Genomic DNA, 21,947 nt, shown 5'->3' on the forward strand with positions numbered 1-21,947 from the left:
GCTGCTGCAAGGCCACCTGGGGACCCCTCCCCAGCAGGGTCATGAGGACCAAAAACCTGTTCAATGGATCCACAAACCACATTCTGTGGCAGAGCAGGGAGCAGCAGGTGCTTTGCTCACACCTGCTGCAAGCTACAGGGCAGAAAACCACAGGGTGGCTGGTGGCCAGTGAGACAGCCAGCATGGTGCAATGGTGTTCCACAGGGGATGTCTGCCTGGCCTGCTCTGCTGGGAGGGGGAACAGCACTGGAACCATGGTGGATGCCTACAGCCAACCTCACTGCTTGTGCAATTCATTGGGAAGCTCTTCATCCCCCTAAGCATAACTGTGTTTGCTGGTGGGGTGATCCCCATCAAAAGGTGCTGGTGCCAGTGGCAGCTCCCCAAATACCCCAGCAGAAGCAGTCAGTGGGGGCTACTGGGAGCAGGCAGAAGTTACAGCAAAACATGTTGCACAGCTGTACACCTACCTGGTGTTTTGGTGTTTTGTGCCCCTTTTTGCTCTGCTGCTGGTTCCTGCTTCCCAGAGCTGGATGAAGGGAGAGATCGACAGGTGCTGCAAGTGTCACAACCATCCCAGCAAAGCTGCTACTAACTCCTGCATGTCTCCCTATGCCTGCAGCTCAGCCCTCTGCTTTCTAGAGCTGGGTTGTCAGAGTGAAACCAAGTGGGAAAACCCCAGTGGACTGAATACAAGATCTGAAAGGGCTGAGGCTGCTGATCTCCCCTTGCTGCACCTCAGGGCAGAGGACAAGTGCAGATGCTGGAAAATTGCAAACTACAGGAGTGTGTGATGTGCGCAAGCCCCTCCTGTGCTGCTCCTCCCCTTGCTGGATCCCTGAAATGTCCCTTCCCTCAGCCTGTCCAAACACCAGTGTGCACCTTAGGGGCTCCCATCCTGTGATCTCCATGAGAAGGGACCAGGCACTGCTTACCAGGCACAGCACCCATCCCTCTGCTTTCTGTATGCAGCTGTAAAGGATGGAGCACCAAAGCAGCCCTTGGGACACACCTTGGGGCCAGTGCAGAGCAGACCAGCACAGGGCAGCCTCCTGCAGCTCACCCTGCCTCTCCCAGTGCCACAGCCTGGGGGCTTCCTGAGCCGAAGAGCCAGTGCTTGCCTGCCCCCCTGAACTCTTCTCATCATTCACCCCAGCCTTGCTGCCCAAAATAGCCTACAATGATTTCCGCAGTTAATCTGGGCCTGCTCTGAGCCTGCAGGCTGTAAGCTGAATTTGGCTCTAGCCAGCTTCATTTCAGACCTCCCTGTCCCCTTATTCTGAGACATAGCAGAGACACTCCTCCTTTCCTTTCCTCTGCTATCCCAGTGATACCCATCCCATCATATCTCCTCTTTGGGACAGGAGGCTCGCCTCTATCCTTAGTGAGATGCCATCTGTGCCCCTTGTGCCTCTTCTTGTGGCCTGTTTAGCTCTGGGCACTGGGGGGTTCCCTGTGCTGTACACACATCAGATTCTCTTTCGTCCCTTTCCCAACCAGCTCCCACACTGCATCATGACCTGCCTCTTCTTTGGCAGCACCTAATCCTGCTCCCAGCCCTGCCCTCATGGACACCACTCTGTCCCTGTCCACCCGACTCTGAAACATTACCTATAACACATAGAACATGTTGCTCTGTCCCTCAGCCACTTACAAATGCTTTCAAAACCTGCCACCAGCTTTGGGATGTTCATATACCCAATAGAAATGTATCACTAGCAAATGTGGCACCGTGCACCACCCTGCTCTGGTGAGATTCCACCTGCACCCAGCTCTGGGGTACCCAACAAAAGGACATAGACCAGTGGGAGCAGGGCCAGAGGAGGCTGTAAAGATAATCAGAATGCTGAAGCACCTCTCCTATGAGGAAAGGCTGAAGAAATTGTGGCTGTTGAGCCTGGAGAGGAGAAGGCTTGGAGTAGACCTTAGGCTTGCCTTTCAGTACTTGAAAGGGACCTGCCAGAAAGATGAGGACAAACATTTTAGCAAGGCCTATTGTGATATGACAAGGGATAATGGATTTAAGGTGACAGAGGATTAATTTAGATTAGGTATAAGGTAGAAATTCTTAACAATGAGGGGAAACAGTAGAACAGGTTGCCCAGAGAGGTAGTAGTTGCCTCATCCCAAGAAACATTCAAGGCAAGGTTAGATAGAGCTCTGAACAACCTGATCTAGTTGAAGGTGTCCCTGCTCACTGCAGGGGTGTTGGACTAGATGGTCATTGAAGGACTCAAACTATCCTATGATTTCTCTCACAAGAGTGAGAGTGAAGGACACAGATGGTCCCGTGGGATGGAGCAGGAGCAGCCCAGGCTCCTGTTGGTGCAAGGCTCATTGTGAAGCACCAAGAACACTGCTGCACACCCCTGTGCCAGCCAGACCCTGTGAGCTCGCAGATCCCAGCTCACACAGACATCCTCCTGAGCTTTAGACAGCAGCTGAGGTGCCCACCCCAGCGTCTGCAGCAGAGACTTTTGTTTCACTTGAGGTTATCTTATCGCCATAGGAAAGGCAATACAGCAGAAGAATTTCCTTTCCTTTATGTTTCCAGCCTTTCCATTGTCTGGCGTCTGGATTTCTGAGCCTTGCCACTCACCAACGTGCTCAGGCCTTTGGAAATATGAATGCAGCCCCTTCTTATCAGCAGGAGCTCTGCAAATGCTCTTTTTGCTGCTGCAGGCAAACCAGGCAGGGTCTGGTGGCCCCATGCCCCATCCTCACCCCATTCATGGGGTTTGTTCAGGGGATGGTAGTGCCAGGCAGCAGAGCTTGATGAGAATTGACCAAGGCATTGGAAAACCAGTCTTCCATTTCTTTCTTCCTTACATGGCAGACCATGAGTGACGGGTCAGCCCTTCACTGAGCACTGAAGACATACTCAACCTGCTGGATAGGTTTCCATCTCACTGGTCCATGGCTTGTGGTGCTAAAGTTAGCAACCAGGGATCACCCGGAAATATGAGCAGTGAGCCACAGTGAGGACTGTCCCTTTCTCCTGCCTTGCTGGGTGAATCAGCTGGCTTCAATTCCACTGGGCATAGCTTGTAAGCCTAAATGCACGGGGAAACAGCAGCACAATCACAAGAGGAGATTGCTGGGTTTGAATCCAACTGTGAGGCTGGAACTCTTCCAAAGCCCCAGTTCCAGAGCAGAAAGGTGAGAAAGGGGGACCCCCATGCTGTATCTCAGCAAGACAAGTATGAAAGATGCTGAGAACTGTCCCTGCTCCACCAGGCACAACACAGCATGGCAGCCTGTGTGGCACCCCAGAGCTTCTCACCTTCCCCCAGAGAGTCCCAAAGAAGTACCTTCTGCTGCTTATTGCTTGCTTGGCTGAGGTGTTTGGATATCCTGAAGGGCCTGCAGCTTCTCTGAGGGTGCCTGGGCACAGCACAGTGCAAGGCTGAGCAGCAGGGCTGGATTGGCTCCTCAAAGTCCCACTGTGAAGAAAAAGGAGGTGGCAGTGCCCCAGGCAGGTGCCAGGGAGCCCCAGGCAGCCCCATGGGCAGCACGGGACCTGCACTGCCTCCTTCCAGAAAGGGGAACAGGCTGCATTTGAAACTAGAAGCTTTTTGGTTCTCCCTTTCTCCATGGCAAAGTGCAAAGCAGAATAGTGCTGGTTTCCATTTTTCTCACACACCTCCCTTGCTGCCCAGGAGGGGGAGCTCCTGTGAGGAGGGGGCTCAGGAGCACATGGAAGGGCCAAGCAAGATGTGGAGTGTATCAAGAGAAAGAATCCCTTTTCCCTGGGACCCAGGCAGCAGAGGCTCCTGAGCATCCCCCTGCACTACCCTGAGCACAGCCAGTTCTGAGAAGCTCCAAGCAGAGACACTCTTGCTGAAAACCTTCTGAAATCCCAGATGACCCTGCACTGGTCTACCAATGCTGACCAAAACAAAGGGGCTCTGTACAGGCTTCCAGCTTCCCTTTGCTCTGGGCAGACAGCAAATGCCTGGCTGGACTGTGGGACCTTCCCTCATGGATGATGTTTCTGCGTTTTTGCCTCAACTCCCAAGTGACAGTGGGCTGGTGACATTTCCAGAAGGGCAAACCCAAGTCTGCTCCACCCAGCACACGCACCCCTCCTGCCCTGACACCACCCATGGGACAGGCCCTTTTCCCACAGCCACAGCAAGGAAGAACACTGGGGCAGAGTTCCTCTGACTCAGTAGCAGTTTCTTTTCCTCTTGTCCTCACTGCGACCTCTCTTCATGTCCCAAGATGTCTTGGGCACCTCAGGCATTTAGCTTGGAGAGATTATTTTCTGAGGTATACTGGAGAGCTGCTCCCTGCCTCTTTCCCAGCTATCCCAGGGTATTTTTCCCCAGTATTTTTTTCCTTCTGCAGCAAGGAAAAAAGCAGGATTAGAGCCACCACACAGAGAAGGGGGACAGCACAATACTGCTCCTCAGAGGCAAGTGGGGTAAAGAATCCTGCAGGAGCCAAGCAATGGCATGAATCTCCTCACAAGAGGGAAGGAGCTGTGACCAGAGAGGAAAAAATAAAGGTTGCTTCTTACTTTAAAGCAAGTGTCTCAGGACAATTAGAAAAAAGTTGCTTAACTTTTGTAGAAAGAGCTTGAAAGGTCCTGGACTCAGCTGGTGCCTTGCCATGGCCAGAGCCATGCTCCCCACTGTGGCCCTCCTGGCCACCTCCTTGCCAGGGTGCCTGGGAAGAGCAGCTGGTGAGCCACTCTGCAGGGCTGTGGTGGGTGGGGAGTCCCTGGGGACCCACATTTCTGCTGGGATCCTGAACAGGACCCAGCACTGCTGCTGGGGCAGGAGGGCTGCTGCTCTGCTGGGAAAGGCCGGCCCCTAATGGCAGGAGAGGGGGAGTTCAGCCTCCTCCAGACACAACCGAGCTGTGCTCCAGAACAGCCACAGCCCACACTGCAGCCCCTTGCTGCAGCTCCCTGGTACAAAATGCATCATCCCTTGATCCTAGATCTGAGACATTGGAAAAAGATGGGACACCTGACCCTGACAGCCCCACAGTGTGCAGTGGGGTGATGGGCAGAGGACTGGTTTGTGTAGTGCTGGCACTGCCAAGCTGGGGGGAGTGAGGCTCCTACATCACCTGTCACTAACAGCACTTAAAAGAGCCACAACAGAATGGTTTAGGGATTTGCATCCTGGCATCCCCCACCTCTCAACTGCTCACCCATGATGCTTCAGGTTTTGGGAACAGAATAAAAAATTCTGCTCTTCCTCAAAACAAGACTGCAAAATACATTTTTGTAGTAGCTAGATGGCAGCTCAGACATGCAATGGCAAGTCCTGTGTGTGAAGCAGAGCACCAGTTCTCTGGACATCCAGGGCAGAGCTGGTGATTCCACCACAGGCTGCCAGTGCTGCTCCACAGGTGTGGCACCCAGTGCCATGCACAGCACAGACTCACTTGTGTTTCCTGGGACACCCTGTGCTGTGGGAAAGACTGCAGGCTGGTGTGAGACTCCCTGAACTGGGCCCTGCAGGGAGAACTGTAGTTCTCAATGCAAGTGCAGGATACCAGAGGCCAGCTCAGCTTCAGACCATATTCCCAAGCCAATTTTGCATTTCTGCTGCAGATATCAGTGCAGGTGACAACATCACCCAGGCAAACAAGCTGCTTGCATTGTAAAGCAAAGCCACCTGAAAGGGGAGATAGGTGCTGGAAGTGCCGTGGATCCCAAAGAAGAGACTGGAGCCAGTTGCAGCCTGCACACTTCTTCTACACACATGAGGCACTTGAAGAAAACAGCACTCCAAAATGGAAACTGGCCCTCTCCACAAAGCAGTGGAGCAGCAGCTCATTCACAGGTGGCCAGGGCAGAGCACAGCATCTCCTTTGTGCTGGGTCTGACAAGTGAGCAGTGCCCACATGGCCTCATGCCTGCCAGCTGCTGCCAAGTGCTGCACTGGGCTGCCAGCAAGGCCCAGCTGGCACTGCCCAGAGAGGAATGTGGTTCAGAAACACACCAACATGGGCTAACAATTCAAAATGCTTTGAAAGGAGAAAAACAGAATAGAAAAAAAAAAAGTACATCTTCAATAAAAGATAATCCAATTTCAGTTTGACAGGTAATAGCTTCACCCAAAACAGTACAAAAGCAAAGGAGTGTTTCTGAGCAATCAAAGCAGATACTTTTCCTGCAAGGAGAGTGGAGAAGTCAGATCAGAGTGATTTGGCTAAGACACAATGTTTTCAGGAAACAAAGGCAAAGATCACCTTTCTCCAGGAGATCTAGATTAAACAGTCTCTCCTGAGAATCTACTTTCTGCTCTGGTACACTGATTTAAAATACCATTGACCATATTAATTCAGTGTAATTATACTTCAACTTTACAGATGGCAGGGAATTATCTTCCCTCCAGTGATGTAATTAGGAACTCAAGAGCAGGCACTACAGGGGAAGCAGGAGCTGAGGTGAGAGCTCTGCTGTCAGGGGATCCTCTGCATACAAGTGCAAACTGGCTGTACAGGACACAAAGGGTCACAAAGTCAAAACTGGCTTGGTTGCACACCCCACATTTGCTGTAGCTTTGCTCAGCAGTTGCTTTCATCTCTCCATCCACATTTAAGGCCTGGAAAGTACTGAATTACAAGACAGCAATCCCTTTTTATAGTATCAAGAGACCAGCATTATGTGTTATTCCACAACCTAAAAACAAAGCATGACTCGTGTTTGTGAGCTTTTCCAGCCCTACCATTACTCTCTGTGCTGAACAAGGAATGAAGAGCTCTGACCAAATGCACAAACATTTTCTCAGAAGGGCAGCTGAAGAGTCAATCACACTTTAATTTGACCCCAAGTCTTTTTAGCATCAAATACTCATGTATTCAATTAAAATCTGCTAATAGACAGTTCTCTGACTTAAAGCAATGAGAGAGAACTTGACACACATCTAGGAAGTAAAATCTCAAATATATTTAAGGAGAAATTAGCACCAGACTTTTAGCCAGTCATAGGGAGCCAATGTTTTAAAATAACAATGGGAAGTCATATAAAAACAACTGATACCAGCTCAGTGTAAAGGATATAAAAGCAACATTCTCCTTGCATGGTGTGCTGTGCTCTACTCAAGCTGGGAAATAGGGAGTGGTTACAGATTCTACAGAATAAGGCTGAAAATAGCAGAGAAGGAAGAGGGCAATAAGATCTTTGTACCTCGTGTCAACACACTAAAGCATTTTGTCAAACCAACAAAAAACCCTTAAAGACCAAAAAAAAAAAAAAATAGTGTCTCAAAATGTAACATCACTCATTGAAATTCAACTGTTTAAAGATTTTAGTCAGTTTTACAGGGCTTGCTTTGATTGCAACAGCTATAAAGTACATCCTCTATGGAAGGAAAAAACATTCCTGCACAGATCCATCTGCTCCCACTGAAAGGATGTTTCAACAGCAGTCAAATGTCTGGGCTGGCTTCCAGATAACATGAACAGCCAGGTCTCTTTTGTTCTCAGAAGGGATGAACTCCAGCCACCCGAGCCCACTCTCATCCCCTGCCCAGGCAATCCACTGCAGAGAGCTCCCAGGTGAGCTAGGGATGCCCACTTATCTGGCTTTTTCCCACTCAATCAAGGCCTGTGAGACAGTGCAGTCCCTGCCCTGAAAAGGCACAATACTGGTGCCACAGCTAAGCCTCCAGGTGCTTGGTGATCCTGCGGAGTTTCTCCTTCTTGTTCCTGTTGCCGTGCTTTTTCCAGGGCTTCCCCACCACGCTGCCAGGAGTGGGTGCAGTGGCAGGCACGAGGCCGCCCCCAGGCCGGTAGCCCATGGCAGCCCGGACCCCCTTCATCAGGGCACGGACATTCTCCTGGAAAAGAAACAAGCACCAGTGACAGAGGAGACATTCAGCCACTGCAGGATGTCAGCAAACCCAGAGCCAAGCAGGCTCAGCCCCTGCTCCAGAGCTGCAGGATGGTCACAGCAGGCAGCCAAAGCCTGCCAGCACTCCAGCTCTGCCAGGCTGTGTGCCAGTGCCTGCCATGCCATGACACCACGGCCCAGCCAGGATGGATCAGCACCAGGATGGATCCTCACAGCCTCTGCTCTGTGCACAACAAACTGTCTTCACAAATAAATCTGGAGCCCAGGAAAGCCACAGATCAAAATAAGTTGCTCAAGTCTGGAGTGTGGGCAGCATTGACAGGGCTCACAGCTTGTGCCAGCACTTTGGGCAGACAGAGCAACAGTCTGGTAATCCCAAAAATTCTTTTCAGGTCACAGTCTTCTGAAATAGCTCACTCTTATTTTATTTTTTTTTTTTAAGCCTGAGTTTTTGTTTTCAAAATGCATGATTATTTTAGCTGTGCTAAACACATGGTATTTACATCTAGCTAACCAAACAGTATGGGACATGCTATCTATGACCCATCCTGCCCACAGCTAAAAACCTGCTCTAATCTTTGTCAGGTATGCAAATCTGGTCAGTTATGGATTTCATATTTCACTATGAGTCATTAATACACTTTTTTCAGTAACGTAGAAGCAAAACAGATACCTGTAGGATCTAACAAGAATCATACAAGTTCAGAAAAATTCTTATTTTCCACCTAATTCTGAGATTTCTTGACTGGATTTTAAATCAGTTTGCATTCTTTTCATCTGATTTCAGGTTCTGAGTCAAAACCTCCAGCTAGTACTAAACCAATTGTCTTAAAAAAGCTTATCTCATCTTCTAAATACATCAGCTCAGGAAAGGAATGTCAGTTTGAAGGACCTATTAGTTCAAAACTATGTTCTGGGTCAGTGGCCATGTCATTCCTCCTTGTCTTTTTTCCCAGTCACCCTCCTGTTTGCTCAAGATTGATGTCTGATTCCTAATGACAAGGGTCACCCTGCTGACCTCTGAAAATCATCTGTGCACACCTCATTAGCCATCTTTATGTCACCTAGCACATTCCCAGTGATTTAGGAGATAACAAAAAGAACAGAGAGCTCTTGGGTAGAAATTACATGCAGATCCCACAGCATCAAACACCATTAATTCAACCCAGCACACCTCCATCCTCAAAGGTGATTCTCCCCAGCAACTACAGATGAGTGCTGCAGCAAAAATTCCTAGAACAAATCTCTTCCAGAATTTACCTGATGGAAAAAAGTTTTGTCCACCACATTTTCAATTTGTTTTGCTTTGGTATTTTTCTCAGGCTTTGCCTGCCTAGTAGCCTGCACAGTTATACTGTCAGGGCATCTTTGATGTTGGTGCTGAAAATCATTTGGGTCAATACCAGGAGGTGGGTGGCAATATAACAGCTTCCCCTGTGAAAGCAATGGGACACAGTTAATACAAAAGAAACTCTGAGATGAAAGAAAACAACTCCAAACTAAGGGCCTGAAGTTTAGGGGCTTACACTGGCAGACTATCAGTACACTTTATTTCTTCTCCCAGGTAACAACTGGCTTGACTCCTAAGTTAAAGTGCTATTCCACTTCTACATCAGGGGATCCTATTAAGAAATTATCAACAGAAAGTTGCCAAGAGGTGCTGCAGAAGCATGTTATTAAATCACTCAGAGCAACAGTCCTTAGTGCCAAATATTGGTCCACCTGCACATTATGGGTTAATTTCCTGATTATCTGCTAGCTATTTTGGAGATACAATTATTTATTTAGCTGGCACCATATTTTTAAGTAACCACCTCTCTATGATTAGGCAGCTTGAGAAATTAAATTTATTCTTTTAAAATGTAAAAGCAGCCCAATTTCAAGAGTCTTTTGATACATGGTGATTTTATCCAGAGAAATAGAATTTACTTAACTGTACTCTAGTGCAACCTTTAATTCCCCTCTGAGAAGAGAGGAAAACACAGATATAGGAAGCACTTACATTGACATAATCTTTTAATACATATCGAGCTGATCTTGGCTGGTCTGGCTGTCCATGAGCAGTCATAAAGCCCCTCATATCTGGAAGAGAAATCCAAAGTATATTCTGTGCAAGTACAAGAGAATGTTAGTATGTTCTCCTCTGCTGCCTAACCACCCATTTATATCCTCTCTCAAAAATACTCCCTTAGAAAGAGGCTTCTCTTGGAGAAAGCAGGGAAAAAAATAAAGGGAAGAACTTTAATGACTGTAAAGGTGCTGCAGAAGCATCCTGACCTGAAAGAAATTGTAAGAGCAGAAATCTCCCTACTAGCAGAAAACTGCTAGGGTTTTTGGTTTTTTTTTTTTAAGGCAGAGAATGAGAATTCACTGCATTCTTCAAAGTCTAATTCAGACACAGATGGTGGGAGGTGTCACCACACTATAGACTGGTAGGGCATTTCACCAATATTTTCCACACCATCACAGTATCTGTCAGGTGAGACTGGCAAAACACCACTCCAACACACACAGGAGATGAGCCATTAACAAAGACCATTCCTGGGAGGAGGGCAAGTCCTGTCAATGAAGTCCAAAGCACAACAAGCCCAAGCTGGGCCTAACTTTAGAAGGTTCTCCTAAGGCCATGTTCAGGACCATGCACACAGTGGAGGTGACAGATTTTAAAAGGATCATCACTCACATCCATATGCTGTTAGCAGCTCCTCAGCTGTTGGCTTTCGGTCTGGGTCCTCATCTTCCCTTGGCCTTATGATACTTATTCCATAGGTTGCTTCTAAAATGTTTCGTGGGATATGCTGGCAAACATAAGCTAGTGAAGGAAACCACTTTGTGATTTACAGCTACACAACTAATCTTGCTCTTGTCACTCTAAGAGCACACACAAAAGAGTGACTTTTGTATTTTGTTGCAAACCAGAAAAATAGCACAAGTCTGACAACACTACTAAGTTGAAATGAGAGAAGAAAAGACCAACACAGCAGGACTGTTTCATCCAGTGTGTCCCACCTTCCTCACAGCACAAGCACATGTGTTGCCAGCAGGGCTGGAACATGCTACTTGACATACTCCAGATCCAACCCTTGATACACTCTCACAAATCCCATGCAAAGGATATTAGAGAAATAGGTGGAACATGGTCCCTCATCTGATCTATAGGCAGAATTCCAGAACAAATCATTTCTGCTTTGGTAGAGACGAAAGATGGCATCACCAGACCGGGGCAATCACAAAGGCACAGGCCAGGCTCCACATACAGGGTCTACATGATAAATAACCCATTAGTTCATTATGGCAAGTAGTGCCCATGGAGGAAAAAGGAACAACAACAAGAAAAATCAAATGCATAGATGAAACATGGGTGCAAATGAGAATAAGCAGAAATTCCACTAACACAGGCACCTGCCCTGCTGGTCCCAGCCAATGAATTAAAGAGATCAGATGTGGAAGACAGCAACACTTTCAAAGTTCCTAAATAAGGTGTCCAGATGGAGGCAACAAGATCTTCAGCTCTCCAGTCTGATGGGAGAGAAGAAAGCACTCCAGAAACCTTCAAGTGTGTTGGACCTTCTGAAACAACCAGGAGTTTGAAAAGTACAAATCTCACAATGATCTCACACTATAAGCACAGGAGTTGCTACCTCAAAATCAAAGCTTGATCAATATAAAAACATCAGCAAAACTACATTCATTCACAGAAATTATGTAGACAAGGAGAGTTTGAAACCTTGACCATAAGCTATTTGGATGAACAATCACTTTAAAAAGCTTCTCTCCTCATGACTGGCATTGGAAAAAAAAGGGACAACGCAACTAAATAAAATCAGGAGATGGAAAACATGCTCCATTGCACAGCAGTTCTCATGAGTGACTCAAAATTGAGCACGAGTTTAGAAGCAAGAATTAAAGTCCCAAAATTACACACATCAAGACTACCCCTCTTCAACCTACTCTGCTGGCCACAGTTCAGGATGGCAGAGTTCTCAGTGAGTGCATGTGGTTGCAACTAGGTCATAATGAAGCTCTCTTCCACTGGGGAAAAAGACTGATGTTATTTTTTAAAAATACCTGGAAGTGTTTTGTACGGCCTGGTGTAGCAGACACTGACACCTTCTTATTTCCAAGGATTGTGTTGATGGTTGAACTTTTGCCAACATTAGGGTAACCGACCTAGAAGACAAAGAAGTGAAATACTATTAGGCAGGGTGATGCCAAAAGACTGACAGAGCTCTGACACAAAAGTTCTTTAATAAAATATACTAAAAAAACCCTAAGGCAAGCAAGGGGGCACACTGAGCTCCAGGAACTTCAGTAATCATTTTTGCACTAAACCCACAGTGGTTTGTGCTCGCTAGTTTTTATACTCCTATAGGAAGTCAGGCTACAGGATGATTTTTTCCCACTGAGAGCACATGGAATTAAGCTCCATTTAAGCACCAAGTCCAACTCACCAGCCCAACATTTACTTCCCCATCCTTCACCCTTGGTCCATCGTGCATAGTTTTGAATATCTCCAGCAGCTCATCTCTCTGTACCAGGTGGCTGAAATTCCTGATGTTCCTGTTCCATTCCTGCACTCCATGCTGTGCTGCAGCACCACCAGTCCTGCTTTCCACCTTCTCTGGAGCAACAGCATTTATGCTGTCACCAGCTTCATCTTCAGAACAGGTTTGCCAGTCCTCCTCTTCATCATCTTCACAGTCTTCATATTCATCACTGCTGTTATCACTCACCAGAACCTGATTTACACCTTGCCAAGTGCTGCCTGTGGATGCTCTCTCTGAGCTACCTGTTGCTGTGTTATTATCTTCTTGACTGGAGCCTTCATCCTCAGAAGTGCTCGGGTGCTGCTCTGCCCCCTCAGCACCCAGCTCCTGTGGGAACAGCAGTTCAGAGGTGAAATGCAACCACAACACCAAGCCCTGCTGCTGGCTGCAGTGCAGGCAGCTGTCATCAGCCAGATCTCAAGAGCTGACAACTCAGTGTTTACATCATACTGGGGTTTTTTAAAGGTCTTAAGTAGGATGTAAGAAAAACTAGCCCATTTCTGGAGAATGACAAAAGCATGGCAAGAGGGACTGTTCACAGCTTCTCTGTGAAATCATTAAGAAGTTCCTCTCCAGAATGAATGTGCGTACACCCACACTAGTTTGTTTAAATTGTTAAGTGTTCCAAATAAAAGGAATAAATGCTGCTTTTTCAAAATGTTCAGAACACAAAGCCATTTTGTTTCATGTCTAAATATATCATTAAAATAATTTCAAGCTGTTTTCAGTCTACACTCCTTCCCTGCAGAGAGTTTACATTAAAAAATGAAGATATTTTCACAACAAAAGTATTTTGACTTTTCTTCCCAAAAAATGAGAAGAGAATTAATACCTTCAGTCTCATTTTTAAACCAGTCTGTAAAAACATTCTATACAAGGACTGCAAACCAGATGAACAGAGTAGGTATTTTTGGAAGGATATATGGGATATTCCACAGCTGAATGGCCATAACAGAAGCAGCACTTATTGATAATATGTAATTTGGGGCAGCAGCTCAGTTTGTTCCACTGGGTAAATGGCTTTTGGGTACTTAAGGTTCTCTAAGATACACCTCCACTCCCTGGGAAAGAAAAAAACCTCTGTACAGATAACCCCATCTCTCACAGCATCCCTCTTGGAAGGTTTCCAATTCTTTCAATGAGTTAAAAATTTGCAAGCAGGTCTACAAGGGCTGTTTCTGTCTTCTGCACTTTGTTCACCATTTTACTCTCCTCACCTCTATCTCTGAATTGATCCTTCAAATGTTGTTTACAGCTGCACAGGTGTTTAAAATAATCCTTTTGTGCTCAGGTATATCACAAGGGAGCTGCCAAGCAAGTTACCAGCAGCAGGCAGCACAGACCTAGTTTGAACTGGTCACCTACAGTACCTTTGATTGTCCACACAGCCGTTCACTCTCTGCCAAAGCTGACCAGAACACCACCTTGACACCCTCCTTCTCAAAGAACTGTGCCCAAGCAGCACGTTGCTCCTCACTCAGCAGATCTGCTTTGTTGATCAGGATCATGTTCTCCTTGTCATTACTAACTTCCTTAACGTAACTTTCCTAAAGAAAACAAAAGAAGGATCAGTTTGGTTTCAACTCCTTCCATCCCAAGACAATACAAGAGCAGCAAGACAAATTACTCCATGCAGCTCCACATGAGTGTAGCCAAGCTTACCACCCCTGGGTTGGTGAAGTGCTGTTTAGCAGACAGCTACAAGAACAAACTGGAGCATGCAACTACCACAGCACAGCTTGTTGCTGGCTACATGTGCAAACATCTTGTCTATTAGAGCTGTGACAAGACACTAATCAGCACCCTGCAGCAGGAGCTCCCAAAATAACTATTTGAGCAATTTCATGTCTCCCTGATGAAGTGTTTGTAATTATAAAAGTGCCTATTTATTACAAACTTGTCACTTCCACAGTTTCTGACCCTTTGTTATCCTCACCCACTTTTATTCCACTATGCTTTTACATAACACAATTCCTTTATGTAAGGCAATGAGGAATAATAAAATATCTGCAATGTAACATCTGCAGAAGTGCCTCTAAATCCACAACACTGTGTGAAATACCAAAAGACAAAGAAAAATAATTTCATGCCAGAATACTTGCATCAATTAATAAGATATCCACTTTGGGACAACAACAAATGAATGCATTAAACAAAAACTATATCACATAAACATTAAGACACCAAATAACGACAATATTCAAGAAAGTGGTTTACTTACCAGATCTTGACATCTAAACAGAAGGGGGTTTCTGGCATCTACTATTTGGACTACAATATCACTGCAAAAGTAAAGAAAAGAGCCATAAAATACTCCTTCTTACCTTGCCTCAAAGGAAGCTCTAAGATATAGCAATTATTCACTTCAGGTTTTGCTTGGAATTTTAACACTTTTAACTGTATTATCCTACTAAATACCTTCACTGAACAACAGAGCATCTCAGCAGCCCACCTGCCCAACAGAGCCATGCTTGTGCTACAGGCCATTGCTGCTGTACAGTGCTTCCTCCTCACTTGGCTCATTCTCCTGTACAACTGCACAGCCAGCAAGGGGAAAGAAAACATACCAGTTCTGCCAACCCATCTACCCTTCAGAAAGGCTCAGCAGGCTTGAACCACAGTAGCAGTACTCCATCCTTTAGAATGGTACTAAAAACTGTGATAACACAACTTTATTTCTGTCTGTTCTCATCCTCAACTGGCAGGGTGGTTACAGAGGTAAAGAAGAGCTGGCTTTCCTACACAGCCAGATATTTTGGAACTCTGTTGTCCTCCTTGCATTGAACAAAGCCTCCCACAAATGACCAATGATATTGGGTATTTTCAAAAGTTCCTCTGTGTTTTTTGTCACAAAAAGCATAAAACAATGAAAAATAACCTTAAACTTCAGTAAAATATGTTGCTCCCCCATGCAAGCAAGACCTTGCAACATGCTTTTAGGAAACACCTTCCAAACCCAGAGACCAGGTTGCCACCAAACACATGAGCAGGACTCATTAGTTCCACACAGTAATTAAATGCAATGGCTTCAGATCCCAAAGGTATCCATGCTTCTTTTGTCAAAAGGAGGGGAAAATTTAACTACAGCCTCTTCCACTAGAACTTCTCCAAGCAAGTAATTTAAAATACTGCCATATATTATCACATGCTGATTCTACTTGTTTGACAGAGATTTCTTTTAGGTCAGGACAGCTTCAGAACACCATGGGTTGAACGAAAGAACTTCAAGCCTCACTAGGCAGTTTATTATGTATTAAAAAAAATAAAATCAATAATCTCCCCCAAGGGTATAATTTAACAAGCCACATGGGTACAAAGAAGGATTGCACAGTTACAGACATTCAAAGACCAATACAAGGGAAAGCTGACACCATCATAGTGGGATGGGATACAGAGAAGTTACTGAACCACACTGCTGGGAACTAGTTTGAAGCAAATACATGGAAAAGGCTGATAACACATCAAATTATCTGGAAAGGTTAAAGGACTGAGTGACTTTTCCATTCACTTCTGTGACAGCATCCTCACTATACATGAAATAAAAAGCCTCAACAGGAGCAGAAAGGCATTACTAACACTGGTATACTCACACTGCACATCATGATACCCTAAAATGGATGCTCCTGACCAGCACTCTCCCAGCCAAAGGCCCAGCAGCACTTAGTACAAAGCCCCTTCTGTGAAAGGACCAGCTCAGCATGACCTCACTGGTGAAGTATTTTTCAATTTTAGGAAAATGAGACGAGATTATCTCAAACTTAATTACTAGTGAAATTAAATGCCCCAGTTAGATTACTGTAGCAGATAGCACTCTTATTGTATTACAGCTTAGCAGAGCAAACAAAGCTATTCCTGTGGTATGGCAGCCTGTCATCTTCTGTGCACTGCTGCAACTTCTCTGTGGCAAAGGCCCAAGGACCAAGAGGTTCCTGACTTCCCAACATCACTTAGTCCTTGCCTCCTGCCCCTGAACATCAGCTGCAGCTGTTTGCTTGGGAAGGAGTTAAACTTGGCAAGACACCTCAAAGGCACTTTCTCAAAGGAGGCTTCCAACACAGTTACTGGGAAAGGCCAAGAGGAGCAGCCTCTGAAGAATCTTCAGAGGCTCACAATAAACCACCTGGAGATCACAGTGTTGAGAGCTAGCAGGCACCAGAAAAATGAAATCACGGCAGTGCTGAGAATAAGACACTAATATCTTAATAATTTTTCCTGTGCTGAGATACTCGAAGCTTGTCTCAAAAGCTGTAATTCATGAAAATACATTTAATATCACTTTCTAGAAAGTGGATACCAAAATACTTTACCTTCTTTCAATGACTCTCCAAAGCTGACGCCAAAACTCCAAGTTTCTTTCAAATGGGGTTAGAATTAACTTTTTCTCTTCCTCGAGGCTAAGGCAAAACAGAAAAAATGATGTCACATCTGGTCCATGGCAGGCTGTAAGCTCACTACCAGCTCTTCCCTAAACCCAGACAGCTTTAGTTTTGCAGAGAGCAATGAAACAAAACTCTATATATAGAAGTACTACTTCTGATGTTTTTTCAAACAGATCAAGTACTCAGGTACACTGCTGTCAGTGGCACTGGTTAAGTAGTGACACAATGGCTCCTGATCTTTTTAATGTGGAAGTAGTAAAAGATGGAAAGAACAAGAACTCATCAAGAGTCTGCCTGTGAGATTTGAGAGCCATGATAACAAAAGAGAGAAGTTATCCCAAGTGCCAGCAGTTTTTTCTTAACTGAGTACCACTTGGAAAAAATAACTAAATTTGGGGATGGCATCTGAAATACCTCTATACAATCTTTAACTTGGTGCTGCCACCATCTGAACAACTTTACTCAGGGTAAGAATGGATTTGTAGGGCGTGAGCAGACACCATCCAACCCTCCAAGGCAGTGGATGCAGTGCCAGACCAGCACAAGCTGCTGTATGCAGGCTGGCACCTCTGCCTTCTCTTCAGAGCAGTGCTGTTGCTCTTAAAAGACACATCCAGTAACCTTCTACTTCACAGGCAAATGAAGAACATCACATACCATCCTGCATTGTTTTACAAGAACATGAACACACAAGATAGCTTTGCAGAGCTGACCACAAAGACATGCTGGACTGTGGCTGGGATATCCAGCCTTCCAGGACAAGGTCAGAGGGCTACTGAATAGATGTTAGTTTTATTGGTCCAATAAGGACAAGTACAACCCACTGCTTCCAGTGTCACTAAATGCCACAAGCTACTTACCCAGCCACAAGCAGCATACTCACTGGGCAAGCTGTCGTCTCCACTCAAGAAAGCTCTCTCTCTCTGCTTGCTTCAAGTCCTCTGCACTGGTTGTTCTATCCCAGTGTGGCCTATAACAAGCGTATTTTGAAGTGAGTGGTCAGAAATAGCAGCTACATTACTTCAGTAAACATAAAGAACATGAACACCACACATTCAGCTATGCTGAGTTAATGGCTTATATGTGCATGCAACTGTTTTCAGTAGCTTTAAGTACACCTTTCCAAACTCTGTTAGCAGAGAGCATGTACACCAGATACCACCAGAGCTGTTTTCTTTGGCTAAGTTTTGTAGTGTCCTTAAGATGGGCATTAATCTCTCTGCCATTGACAGAGCTCTGGAAAGGCTTACCAGGCAGCCTGGATACACCTGTACAGCAGTGCCAAGCTTTGGGCAGGAAAGCCACACCATCAGTCCAGAGAGGCTGGCACTGGCAGCACTCACATGGCAGACAGGCAGCTGTGCTGTGGGTTACAGCCAGTTCATGAAGACTGGCTCTGCAAAAGCAGGGTATTGCCAACCTGAGGGCTGTTCTGCCACGGAGGATGAGCCACAGAGCCCCGCTCAGCCAAGGGGCCAGCCCTGCAGAGCTCACCTCCGCGGGATGCGCAGCAACTCCTGATTCTCCTGGTGCAGCTGCCGAACGCGCTGGGCCTCCTGCGCTGTGAGCAGCCCCGTGCAGCTCTGGGCAGACACGATCTGGGCATTCAGACGCTCTGAAGGGAGAGACAGTCACCCAAAGCCACCTGTCCCCAGCCCTGCCACCAATCCTGTCCCTGCCGGCCCCAGCCCTGGCTCAGGGCCTCACCACCTGCCCCCAGTTCCCACCCGGCCAGAAGCACTGCCAGCCCCCATCCGCACTCACTCCCCCGCAACCGGTGTCCCCCCGCCCGGGACCCCCTCCTCAGCCCCGGGACCCCCTCCTCAGCCCCGGGACCCCTTCCTCAGCCCCGGGACCCCCTCCTCAGCCCCGGGACCCCCTCCTCAGCCCCGGGCCCGTCCAGCCGCTCACCAGCCACGAAGCGGGTGCCGGCCAGCTCGGCCGTGGCCAGGAACTCCTCCAGCGGGCTCTGCTCGGGCGCCGACCGCAGCTCCGGGCCGCGCTCCGCGACCACCTCGCTGGCGTGAAGCTGCCGGGACAAGGCACCACCGTCAGCCCGGGCCGCGCCGACCCCTCCCCGCCTCCCCGGCCCCCCACTCACCCATGAGGAGGCGCTGCGCCGCTCCAGCCCGCGCTGCCGCTGCAGGCTGCGCCCCAGCCCATCGCTCCGCTTCTTGCCCATGTGCCACCGCCGCACCGCCGGCGGAAGAGGCGGGCTGACCGCCGCCTTCCACGGCCGCTTCCACCGCCCCTTCCGCCGCCGGCCCCTTCCGCCGCCCGCCGCCTCCGCCGCGCCCGCCGCGGTGTCCCGGCGTCTGCCGGCAGGGGGTGCCAGCGCACCGGCACCGGCACCGACACCGGAACCGGCGCCACCGCACCGACACCGGCACCGGAATCGGCACCACCGCACCGACACCGGAACCGGCACCACCGCACCGACACCGACACCACTGCACCGACACCGGAACCGGCACCACCGCACCGACACCGGCACCGGAATCGGCACCACCGCACCGGCACCGGCGCCACCAACACCGCACCGGCACGACCGCACCGACACCACCAACACCGACACCGGCACCACTGGCACCGGCACCGACACCACCACCACCGCACCGGCACCACCGCCCCGACACCACCGCACCGACACCACCGCACCGGCACCGACACCACCACCACCACACCAGCACCGACACCACCGCACCGGCACCACCGGCACCGCACCAGCACTACACCGGCTCCGGTCTTCTCCGGCCAGCCAGCCCATGACAATAGGACACAATCTGAACCTGCACAAGCAGAGGTTTAGGTTGGACATTAGGAAGAATTTCCTCACAGAAAGGATGATCAGACGTTGGAGTGGACTGCGCAGGGAGGTGTGGAGTGGAGTCATCATCCCTGGAGCTGTTTAAGGATGTGGCGTTCAGTGCCATGGTCCAGTTGATATGGTGTTGGACTCGATATCAGAGGTCTTTTCCAACCCAGTTGGTTCTGTGGTCATCCATCCATCCATCCATCCATCCATCCATCCATCCATCCATCCATCCATCCATCCATCATCCATCCATCCATCCATCCACCCACCCATCTTTCCATCCCTCCCACACTATGGTGCTCAGCATGGACGCACATCTCTCTGGCTCTCCTCTCCTCAGGCCCAGCTCCAACCCCTTTCCTCCCATAGCAGCCACCAGGCCCACCAGTAATGAGCCCAGGGACATGGTTCACTCTCACCCCAAGGTCAGTGCTACAGCCAGAGGCCCTGGCAGTGGGGTGACATGCAGGGCTACCAGCCTCAGCCCAGCCCGTGGCAGTTCCAGCAGCAGTAGAGCCAGTAACTCTTGCTGGTTTGGCCTGGTGCAGATGCTATCAAACCACATCGTGCAAAACCCTGCCTGGCAGCCAGCCATGGGGGCAGGGATTTGTGTCTCCCTCTGGGGAAAGCCACCAGCTCCTGTGACTGAGGTGGACCCTGCACCCTGTAACACACCCAGGCCAGTGTGGGTTCCCCTTCCCTAGGGTCCATCATCCCAATATAGCAAACACTGCATGTGAGGAATGATGGTGCCAAAGCAGGATCCTGGATGCAGCTATGGGAGGTATGCTATGAGGCTGCTGGCAAAATCTAGCCACAGTCTGCTCATCTCTGCCTGACAGAGGACATTTCATGAGCAGGCAGGGAATCACTGAGTGGATTTCTGGCAGGTCCACGTCAAGATGGGAAAGAAGGTTAAATTAATAAACAACTTGACCTGTACTTGCTCACAGAACTGATTTATGAAGCATTTCTCCTTTATGGGTGCTGGGTTAAGGCCAGACAGTTTTCACTACAACTCTGTAATGTGTATCAGTTGTAACTGAAGAATAACCTGCCCAATCCCTGAAAAACAGAGGCAGACAAAGCTTAACATCAGGAGCTGGCCACCAACAGCATGGCAGCATGCACAAACCCCCTGGGCGGGAGCAATCTTTTCTCTCTTCTCTTTTCTTTCTTTCTTTTTTCTTTTCTCTTGCTCGTGATGCCTCCCCATGATAAATGCCCATTAGGAACACACAGTTTTTCTTTTCTTCTTCTTTTCAAAGTCAGTAACTGTATGGCATAAATTTCCCAAGGATGTCTGAACCTTTGCCATGCTCATCCCAGGCTCTGCCACCACCACCAGCCTGGTCTGGCCCCTCCTTTGCTTCCTAAAGGCAAATAAGAGATGAAAGGAGACTCAGGAGTCGCCTTTTGATTTAGGCAAAGTGCTTCAGTAGAAGGCTGGTGGGCTGCAGACAGCAGGCAGAGATTTAGTAAAATCATTTCTAATCAAGTCATCTTTAATAAAACCATTTCAAGTCTTTATGTGGGCACTAAAGCAGTAATATATGTACTCATTATTGTCTTTCTTTTGTACTTCAGTTGAAAGTTACCTTCCCTCAACAATGCATAATCACCAGCCAGAGCAGCCAGCCAGCCTGGCTGATCCCCACGCCTCGGGTCTGGCAGCACTTCTAACCCCACAGCTGAGGCACGTGCAGTGCCATTCCCAGGCTGCCCAACCACAGGAAAAATGCTCTAATAATCCCATTGGCACAGCCCTGGCAGCACAGCCTCAGCACCACCAGGAGCTTTGGCTGGGGGCTCTGCCAGTATAGAGTGCAGGGGCCCTCCATAGGACTCTAGGTGCTGTGTTCAGTGGCATGAACTGAAAACAGACACTCAAGGACAGGCAGTGCTGGTGCAGTGGGAAAAGGAGGCTTGCTCCACCACCTGCAACCCATCCTGGGGCAGGGAGGTTTGAGAACAACATGAAGAGCAAAGGTCTCTGCATTTAGATTGGGATGTTTTTCCCACACCCCATATTGCTCTTCCCCCCCCCCACCCCCTTCCCCTATTTCTAGCCTGAAGTGCTTCAGGGACAGTTAACTGCAGGTATTTTCTACCACCTTTGTGGGGCCTACTTAAGCAATGCCCAAGTTGCCCTCATCCTTGCAGCAGATACATTTCTGGATACTTCATAAACACCAAGCAATTATTTCTGTCTGATGATGCCAGCACTACTGTGAGGGTCACTTTGAGCAGAGCAGTGCTGAAGGAGATGCAGACTGGGTCATCCAAGTGGCAAAAGCATCAGAGCTGAGGTAGTAATTGCATATTTCTACTTGCCATGTTTCTCATCCCTTTCCCATTGCTCTGCTGAGCCTACCTAAGCAAGACTGAAC

General features: G+C 48.1%; 3 protein-coding genes across 8 annotated transcripts in view; 2 read left to right on the top strand and 1 right to left on the bottom strand.

Moving 5' to 3' along the window:
• Positions 1 to 21,947, top strand: part of OPA1 (OPA1 mitochondrial dynamin like GTPase) — a 399,390-nt gene that overhangs the window by 298,332 nt on the left and 79,111 nt on the right. The gene's annotated exons all lie outside the window — the stretch shown is intronic.
• DLG1 (discs large MAGUK scaffold protein 1) overlaps positions 1 to 21,947 on the top strand; it is a 434,654-nt gene that overhangs the window by 10,816 nt on the left and 401,891 nt on the right. The gene's annotated exons all lie outside the window — the stretch shown is intronic.
• Positions 7,223 to 18,979, bottom strand: LSG1 (large 60S subunit nuclear export GTPase 1). The gene is made up of 14 exons (XM_079315698.1): positions 18,844 to 18,979; positions 18,654 to 18,771; positions 18,237 to 18,357; positions 17,626 to 17,712; positions 16,671 to 16,757; positions 14,585 to 14,645; positions 13,734 to 13,910; positions 12,268 to 12,690; positions 11,885 to 11,986; positions 10,940 to 11,078; positions 10,500 to 10,628; positions 9,819 to 9,898; positions 9,077 to 9,250; positions 7,223 to 7,802 (listed from the first exon to the last, which is right to left on the bottom strand). Exons 1-14 carry the CDS (start codon positions 18,922 to 18,924, stop codon positions 7,623 to 7,625), a joined length of 1,959 nt encoding a protein of 652 aa, XP_079171824.1. The 5' UTR covers positions 18,925 to 18,979; the 3' UTR covers positions 7,223 to 7,622.

This window comes from Erithacus rubecula (assembly GCF_903797595.1).
Source record: "Erithacus rubecula genome assembly, chromosome: 11".
Lineage (NCBI taxonomy): Eukaryota > Metazoa > Chordata > Aves > Passeriformes > Muscicapidae > Erithacus > Erithacus rubecula.